Genomic DNA, 9,145 nt, shown 5'->3' on the forward strand with positions numbered 1-9,145 from the left:
TGATGGGGGAGTGGGTGTCTGAAAAGGACCGGCCAGGGGCTCCAGGGTATCCTTCACGTGTGCACAGCTCTGCTCCAGCTCCTCCTCACTCTTCCTCTCTTGCCCATGCTTGACCTCTTCTCTGCCTACTCTTTTCTATCTTTCCTTTTGCAGGCTGCACCAAACTGCCCCTGTCTGGTAAGTGCCTGGGCTCTGCATGTGTGTGCTCTTTCCCAGTGCGATGGTTTAGCGAGAGCGGGTACTGTCCTGCCCTGCTCACTGTCCTCATCCATCACCTCTCCCCTCTGACCCACATCTTCACAGGGTGAGAGCACCCTCTGATCCCCACCTTCTGGGGTCCCTCTGGGGGTGGCACAGCCTGCCCCGGGGCTGGCAGGGGGCTGGCATCACATTCCTGGTGGCAAACTGGGTGGTTTTGGTGCAGGGGACGCTGCTCCATCTCACCAGCACCTAATGCCATGTAGTACCTGGGCAGCAGGGGACTTGCTGGGCACCTCCCAGCTCCCCAGTGAACCCCAGTGCCATGGAGTGACAGCAGAACAAGGGTCCCATGCTGGAGGGCTGCAAGGTGGGTGTGCAGGAGTCACAAGCCCCAGGGGTCTGCCGTTAGTGGGGGCTAACCCCTGTTTTCCCTCAGGCGGGAGGATGCCCCCTCCTTGCGTGGGGACAAGCCTGTTTTGAGGAGGTTTGAGTAAGTAGAGGCATGCGTGTGTCTCTAGGCATGTGCTTCCTCAGGCCAGTGCCTGCTGGAGGCATCTGGGCTCTGTCCACGCAGGGCATGAGGAGCAGGATGGTCCCCACAAGTCTCTGCCCAGGTTTTGCAGCTTTTGGATGAGGGTTGCAGTGAGCACGGGGTCTGCTGGGGCCAAAAGATGACAATGGCATCCTGACAGCATGAGCCTTTGGCTCCCATGGGACTGTGGCATCCCTGTCCCTAAGCCATGGTGGCATCACCTGCCTCTTTGCAGCACTCAGAGAAGGTTGAATCCTCCATGTTCTCAATGTGGTGTGGCCAGAGCAGGGGATTTCTGTGCTGTGGGACTGGCTGTGCAGTGTGTTGTGGTGTGGTTTGCCCATTGTCCCAATCATCCCCATCTCTGCCTTGCTTCTGGCCAACATCTGCCTCTGTCTTGCAGAGCTCGCTTCTTGGAGAACCTGGCTGCAGCCCAGAAGGAGAAGATCTCTTCCATGACCAAGGGTCTTCTCGATGCCCTCAGCGATGCTGTGCTGGAGCATCCCACCACTTTCACTTGGGACAGGGACAGCAGTGCCTCTGAACCCGGTATGGAGCCACCCAACACATGTAGGTGCTACCAGGGTGTGTGTTCTGGCGCTGGGCTCATTGGGGTCCCAGGATGAGCATTAGTAGCCCTTCTGCCCACTGAGCTCAGAGCCATGGAGGAGCTGGGTGGTGCCTCCCTGTCCTGCTCCGAATACTGCCATCCAAGCATAGCCCACCAAGAGCAGGACCCCAACTCTATCTGCAGCCCAGTAGCACCTACCTCAGCCTCTCCCCTTCTCCCTGCAGGGTCTTGCCTGGCTCAGCAGGACACCACCGACTCCTGCAGCACCATCAACTCCTGCAGCACCATCTCCTCCGACACCAAGTTCATGCTGAACATGCTCTACACCAAAGGGTCCTCAGAGCCAGGGAGGGAGAAGATCTTCCCTGAGGTCCCCTCACCTGCCCTGGTCCAGGGTGAGGTGGTGATAGATGCTGATGGAGGTGGCAGCCAGGAGCAGGAGGGCGCCTGGCCCTGTAGCAGGGCTCCAGACAGACCTGTGGCCAGTGCTCACGCCAAGCTGGTGTGTGCCATGTCCAGCATGGGTACCGAGATGCACACAAAGAAGCTGGAGAACACTGGGATGATGCCCATCAAGAAAGACGTGGAGCTGACATGGGAGCGCCTGGAGGCCAGCCCTGCACAGCTGAAGATCAAGGACCTGGACTTTACTGATCTGGGGGAAGAAGAAGACTTTGACATCTTGGACACAGGGCCGATGACCAATGTTTCCTTCCTCCCTCCCAGCATTGAAGCAACAAAAGCTGGAGCATTAATGGCACCACCTCCACCGCCTGCTGTCCCTGGCTGCCCACCACCTCCACCTCCACCTCCTGCAGTCCCTGGCTACCCACCCCTGCCAGGGCTACCAGGCCCTTCAGTAATGGATGGTCCCTCTGATGCCAAGAAGAAGAGGACAGTGAAGCTCTTCTGGAAGGAGCTGAAGCAGCTCGATGGCACTGTGGGGACAGGCAGGTTTGGCCAGGCGACACTGTGGGCATCTCTGCAGAGTGTCGAGGTCAATACTGCCAAACTGGAGCATCTCTTTGAGTCACGGTCAAAGGAAGTGCCAACTTCAAAGGTAGCTGTGGGCTGGTACCCATCAGCCAAGGGGACTTGAAGGGTGGGAGGAAGGCTGTTAGTTCCTTGGGGACCCCAGGCATGCACTGTCACCCCTACCCTCTGCTGAGGATATGTACCTGCAGCCTGGAGGCTTGGTGGGGACAGTGATGGATGGTTGTGTGGGTTTGGCTTACCACCAGGTAAGATCAGCTCATTATGTCCATGGTGTTTTCTTGAAGGTGAGCCCTTTGCCATCCTGTTCTCTTTGCAGAAGGCCATCGATGGGAAGAAGGTGGTGGTGGTGCTGGATCCCAAAAGGAGCAATGCTATCAACATTGGCCTCACGGTACTGCCGCCTGTGCACATCATCAAGACAGCTGTGCTCAACTTTGATGAGTTTGCGGTCAATAAGGAAGGGATTGAGGTGAGCACAAGAGAAGTTCGGCCCCCCTGAGGTCCTCATGTGGGTCATCTCCCCTGGCCAGGAGGCCTCCCTGCCACCGCCAGCCCTGCGGGTGACATATCTCATGGTGATATGTCTGGAGCCTGATACATCCCTCCTTGATCTAGAAAATCCTGACCATGGTCCCAACTGAGGAGGAAAAGCAGAAGATCCAGGAGGCCCAGTTGGCTAACCCTGATGTGCCCCTGGGCTCTGCAGAGCAGTTTCTGCTCTCCCTATCTTCCATCAGCGACCTCACGGCCAGGCTCCAGCTCTGGGCCTTCAAGCTGGACTACGAGACCCTGGAGCAGGTACAGAGCCATGTACCCCATGTGTCCTTCCACCACTGCCAGCCCCAGCAGTGCTGAGCACTGAGCCAAGTGGGGACCAGCCATGTCCAAGTACAGGAGGTACAATCCTGGCTGGGAACGGGCTGCAGGTCCCCAAGGCAAGCACAGGCTTGGGTTGACCATGAGGTAGTAACCCACATGGGCAAGAGCGAATGCTGAAGCTCCCAAGGGAGAGGGTGGCCAAGGGGTCTCAACTGCATCTTTCCTCACCCAGGAGATCGCAGAGCCACTCTTTGATCTGAAGGTGGGCATGGAGCAGCTGGCCAAAAACCACACATTCAAGTGCATCCTGGCCACTCTGCTGGCCATGGGCAACTTCTTGAATGGCTCCCAGGTGAGAAGCAGGGTGTGGAGGGACGTGGCCTGTCTTTAGTGCTGCAAGCACAGGACCGGCCATGGTGCATGGGGAGCTTGGGACAGCGCCTGAGTGTAGGTGGTGCTGGTTGGTCTGAGGACTGGAGATGTGCTGGAGGAGGGGTGGAAAAGGACTTGCTGAGTCCATTGTGGTTTCAGAGCAGGGGCTTTGAGCTGGGCTACCTAGAGAAAGTCTCGGAAGTGAAGGACACGGTGCACCGGCAGTCTCTGCTCCACCATCTCTGCCACATGGTGGTAGAGAAGTTCCCAGAAACAACTGACCTCTATTCAGAGATTGCCTCCATCACCCGCTCTGCCAAGGTAAGGCAAGGCAGATGATACCTGCAGGAGGCAAGGCTGGGGGTCCCACAGGTTCTCAGCTCCACAGCATGGCCAAGTGCTGACATCTTGCTCTTCCAGGTTGACTTTGATGAGCTCGCTAACAGCCTGGTGCAACTGGAGCGGAGGTGCAGGGCCTCCTGGGACAACCTGAAGGTGATTGCTAAGCATGAAACCAAGCCAGTGCTGAAAACCAAGCTGACAGACTTCCTCAAGGACAGCACCCAGCGCATTGTTGTCTTGAAGGTGGTGCACAGGCGCGTCCTTAACAGGTCAGGCTTGGGCCTTGGAGGCGCAGTGGGGAACCATCTCCGTCCCATCGGTGGCCTGGCATGACCAGTGTCCCCACAGGTTTCACTCCTTCCTGCTATACCTGGGGTACCCAGTGAGCGCAGCGCGGGATGTGAAGGTGACTCCTATCTGCAAGCTGCTGCGGGAGTTCGCCCTGGAATACCGCACGTGTCGGGAGCGTGTCCTGCAGCAGCAGAAGAAACGGGCCGCCCACCGCGAGCGGAACAAGACCCGGGGACGGCTTATCACCGAGGTATGGGCACACTCGGATGTCACCACCAGGTAATGCCCACCGGCTCCCTAACACTTGCATCTCCTCCTGCTGCAGACAGAGAAGTTCTCCAGCATTGCTGAGGCTGCTTCCCCACCTGCCGTGGTGTCCAGCAGCCCCAAGGAGCAGATGGAAGCAGGTCACGAGAGCATGAAGAGCCTGCTGGCCTCCCCCACAGACACCCCTGCCCGCCGCAGCCGCGCCAGCCAGGGTAGGAGCAGGATGGCAGGGGCACGTGAGGCATGCCCACCTGTCTGGGCACAGCTGATGCCGGCATCCACCTTGTCCGCATGCAGGGACAGGGCACACCAGCCCAGCCCAGGGCTCTTCAGCCCAGGAGGATGTTCCCAGCTCCCCAGACGATGCTTCAGATGAAATCATGGACCGGCTGGTGAAGTCAGTCACTCACAACGCCAATCCCCGTCCCTGTGCCAACAAGGAGCGCAGGAGGTCCCGCGGCAATAGGAAGTCCTGTAAGTCCCAGCACTGTCCCTGTGCCCTTTGCTGGCTCTCGTCCCTATGCTCTGCCTGTTTCCCTGTACTCTGTCGCACCTCTATGTCTGTCCCACCTGTGTCCCTGTTCCTGTGCCTGTCCCAGCAATATGTCTCTCTTCCCATGCTCTGCCCAGTACCTGTACTTTGTCCCATCCCAGTGTCCTTGTCGCCATAACCTGTCCCACCTCTGTGGCCCTGTTCTTGTACTCTATCCAGTGTCCCTGCCCAAATGTTCTTTCCCATCTTTGTATCCCTGTCCCATCTTTGTGCCTATTCATGTGCTCTATCCCCATGCCTTGTCCCATCTCTGTCTCCTTGTCCCCATACCCTGCCTGGCTTCTTTCCCTCTGGCCACCCCTGACCTCCTGTGTTGAGCCCACCAGGTTACAGCAGCATGTAACCTGAGACCAGACAATGCCACTGCACCCCACTACCACCCTTCCCCAGTATGCCAGGGCTACCCTGTCCAGTGGGCTCCCTGAGCCAGCGCTGCTCGTGCTGCCAGTGCCATCCTCTCCTCTTCCCACAGTGAGACGGACACTGAAGAGTGGGCTCAGCGATGACCTGGTGCAGGCGCTGGGCCTGGGGCAGGCACCTGGCATGGATGTTTGAGGGGGCTCGTGTTGCTTCCCACCACTGACAGGAGGTGGTGGCAGCTCCTGCTGCTCCGGGATTGGCATCCTTGGTCTCACCTTGCTTTTGCCCGCTGGTCTTCAGCTCCTGGACATGCAGGCAGCAGGATGGGAGTGATGCCCTGGAGTTGCTTTATGGGGATAGAAGATGCTCAGTGCCCATGCATGGGCATGGAGGCTGTGGGTTCATCTTCACAACAGTATTAAAGGAGCCAAGAGGCTGGACCCAGACCCCCTCTGGGAACTGGGTCTGGCCCATGGTACCTTTGGTAATAAAGTAATTGACACGCTGCTGGTGTCCCATGTTGCTGCGCTGGAGAGGCTGGGGGGATGTGGTGCCCTGTGCCAAGCCTGCTCCCCATCTCGGCTGCAGCCCCATCCCAGCTGCATCCCCATCCCTGCTGCATCAGGAGCCCAGGAGAAGCACTGGGCTTGCAGGGACCATCATCCCTCCAAGGGGTAGCATGGTCCTCTCTCTACCAGGACACACGAGAGGACCCTGCCAGCAGGAGCAAGGACTGCTGCAGGCTTGAGGCTGCACGCTCAAGGGCAGGAGCAGCGGCTCCAGCATGAGGGGTCAGTACAGCAAAAGCAAGAGTTCATGCACTGTCTCCAACTTCACCTCTCCCTTAGAAACCTCTCCTGGTGGATTTCAGCCAGATGTAGACCTGGGTGTGAGGCAGGGCTGGTACCCTCCCATAGTGAGTCTAGGGCACAGCAGCCATGTTGCCCTTACAAACCTGGCCAGCATAGAATCCCAGGCTGGTTTGGGTTGGAAGGGACATTAAAGCTCATTCAGTTCCAATCCCCTGCCATGGGCAGGGACACCTTCTGCTAGACCAGGTTGCTCAATATCTCCCTGGGCTTAGGGCTGCCTCATGTCAGCACAGCAAGGGCAGCATCTGCCATGCCCATGGGGGACTGGCAGATGTCCAGGCAGGAACATGCTACCTGCTGGCCCAGCATCACCCATGCCATCCTGGGCACAGCTTACAACCCTCACTGTATGCTGGCTGTGATGCTCCCAGTGGGTGCTAGGTGGTGGGTGCCATTTCTGAGCATCCCCTTCTGCCAGCTGCAGTGCTTTGGGCACTGTCACCTGTGGTAGAGGCATTTGGGAACAGAGTCACACCATCCATCAGAGCAGCTCCACCTTGGCGCTGCCCTGGTGCTGCCTCCAGCCCTGAATCCCACACAGCCAGTCCCTGTGGCTTTCAAGGAACGAAGAAGAACTTCACCAAGTAGGACAGCTTCTTCCTCCTGGATAACCTTTGTCCAGGGTTGTCCCTCTCCCACAAGGCTGGACACGCTGGTGGCCTTGGAGGAGCTGGTCAGCACCAGGTTGTGACGTTCCTGATGTGTTCCCGGGTGGCTCCAGGGACAGCAAGGTATCATGTTAAGAGCTGTAGAAGCCCCAGAGGTGGCTCTCCTCCCCTCTGGGTGCTTGCTTTGGATCCACAAAGAGAGGACAAAGAGGTCACAGCAGGCTACTTTGAGCCACTGAGATGCACAGCAGGAAGGAGAAAGGGGTAGGAAAGCATCTTCCCAGCACTCTGCACCTGCCCCAGGTACCCGAAGTGTACATGTGACAATCCCAGGACGGTTGCTGCTGAGGGTTTGCTGGGGGGGAAACTGAGGCAGGATGTCAAGAAATGCTTTCCCCTCCAAACCCTCCTGGTAATTTGATGGCTGTGTCCCCAGCGAAGGCCTCCACCAACCCCTGTTTATTTTTTTCCAGCTGGGGATTTTTGCAGCCTTGGAGATATTTCCAGGATTCCCAGCCTGGCTCCGGGCACACGCTGCCCTTGAGCGGCGCCTCAATGCTTGGCTTGGCTGCAGCACAAGGGGCTTAACGCCAGAACCCCACCAGACAGGAGCAGCACTCCTGGGATGGAGAGGGGTGGCGGCATGCTGGAGCCTCTTTGTAAGCGGAGGCAGGTTGGTGGGGACCTGGGACGCGGGTGGCACGAAGGATTTGGGGTGCTGCACCCCCAGGAGGATGCTCCTGGTGGGATGAGGTGACCTCTATAGTGGTGCCTCCATCCTGCACCCGGGCATAGCTCCTGCGTTGCTCCAGCCCATGTCGGCCCATGGCCACTGGTTGTGTCCTGCTGCCACGAGGGGGCACGGCGAGGCCACCCGAAACACACTTCGCATCTTATCGCTCTTCGTGTCGCGTCCTGCCGCTCTTCAGGCGCCCGCCACTACCCATCGCTTTGCTGTTGTACCCCCGCTGTCACTCAGGGGGGCTGCACCTTTCTTCCCCCCTTCCCCCCAGAGAGATGTCCTGCCACTTCCATGTCCCCAGTGGAATGAATGACAGCCATGTCCTTGGCCCTGGCCATCCATCTGGTTGGCGGGGACAGGTTCCTCTCCCCAGCACTCGTCCCTGGCCCCCATCTCGCCCTGGCCTCCTTCCAGACACTGGGGACAAGCCCAGCTCCTCTTGCTGTCCCATCTCCCCTCTTCTATAGCAGTTTGATGTCAGAGACAATCCTACCCTGTACACAGCCTGTGCTCATGTCCCCTGCCTCCTCCATCCTCCCCTGCCAGCCCTGTCCATGAGACTGTCCCAGCACAGAGTCTTCTTTGCTGCCAAGCTCCAAGGTCGGCTCCAGCCTCATGCCCCATGGGCATGTCCCCACTGCTGTCCCCAAGCTCAGGGAGGGAACCTCCTGTGGTCCTGGGCTCATAGTTGCCACGCAGCTGCAACACCCTGCGTGAGAAGCAAGATTCCCACCAGGGACAGCACAACCTCACTTTTGTTCAGAGGTCAGAGCCATCTAGAATGCCTCTTGTAAGCACCAGTGTGCCCTGGCCACCTTCCAGGAGCATCCTGATCATCTGCCCCACCACCCCAAATTCCTCCTACTGACTCAGCTGGAGATCTCCTCCTCCATCTCCTGTCTCCAACCCTCTTAAGCAATCCCAGGCTAGCAACATGCTCTGTTCTGCAACCACCTTCCCCAGCAGGACAGAAGCGTAGGATGGGAACCAGGTCACAGTTGCTGTGACCTACTGCCCTCTTCCCTGGGGCCAGAGGCAGCAGGATGTTACCTGGACCATGGCCTAACCAGCTTCCCCTGGGATCTGTCTTATGGCCAAGGGGAAGCCACATTTCCCTTGACCTGTCACCCTAAAATTGAGGTGGACGCCCTGTGATAGGCACAGATGAGATGGGAAGGTGACGCTGGACTGGCAAACCAAGCCAGGCATGGATACCATACATGCCAAGGAGATTGGGAATGCAACATACAAGGCATTAGTGGAGCTGGGAGCACTTTCAGAGCATCACTGATGCTTCCCAGCCACACCAAAGGAGCAAGGTCCCTGCAGCCCAAAAGCAGCTCTTGTTTGGAGAACCATGTGGAAGCTGGTGAAGGGTCTGGAGCACAAGTCTGATTGAGGAATGATTGAGGGAACTGAGGAGGTTTAGTCTGGAAAAAGAAGGCTCAAGGTGGACCTTATTGCTCTCTACAACTACTTGAAAGCAAGGTGGAGCCAGGAGGTGGCTGGTCTCTTCTCCCACGTAACAAGGGATAGGACAAGGAGAAACAGCCTCAAGCTGCACGAGGGGAGGTTTAGTTTGGAGATTAGGAGCAATTTCTTCACTGAAAGGGCAGTCA

General features: G+C 57.9%; 1 protein-coding gene across 1 annotated transcript in view; it reads left to right on the forward strand.

The window, feature by feature from the left end:
* LOC104408541 (FH1/FH2 domain-containing protein 1-like) overlaps positions 1–5,499 on the forward strand; it is a 9,537-nt gene extending 4,038 nt beyond the window's left edge. Inside the window, exons 11-23 of the mRNA XM_010018182.1 lie at positions 217–304; positions 638–691; positions 1,137–1,303; positions 1,529–2,364; positions 2,617–2,769; positions 2,916–3,098; positions 3,352–3,471; positions 3,651–3,812; positions 3,912–4,102; positions 4,182–4,374; positions 4,450–4,603; positions 4,689–4,865; positions 5,417–5,499. Of these exons, the coding sequence (XP_010016484.1) occupies positions 217–304; positions 638–691; positions 1,137–1,303; positions 1,529–2,364; positions 2,617–2,769; positions 2,916–3,098; positions 3,352–3,471; positions 3,651–3,812; positions 3,912–4,102; positions 4,182–4,374; positions 4,450–4,603; positions 4,689–4,865; positions 5,417–5,499 (2,561 nt within the window). The remainder of the gene's footprint in view (positions 1–216; positions 305–637; positions 692–1,136; positions 1,304–1,528; positions 2,365–2,616; positions 2,770–2,915; positions 3,099–3,351; positions 3,472–3,650; positions 3,813–3,911; positions 4,103–4,181; positions 4,375–4,449; positions 4,604–4,688; positions 4,866–5,416) is intronic.
* Positions 5,500–9,145: the final 3,646 nt, after the last annotated feature.

Source organism: Nestor notabilis, unplaced genomic scaffold, assembly GCF_000696875.1.
Source record: "Nestor notabilis isolate BGI_N333 unplaced genomic scaffold, ASM69687v1 scaffold13387, whole genome shotgun sequence".
Classification (NCBI taxonomy): Eukaryota; Metazoa; Chordata; class Aves; order Psittaciformes; family Psittacidae; genus Nestor; species Nestor notabilis.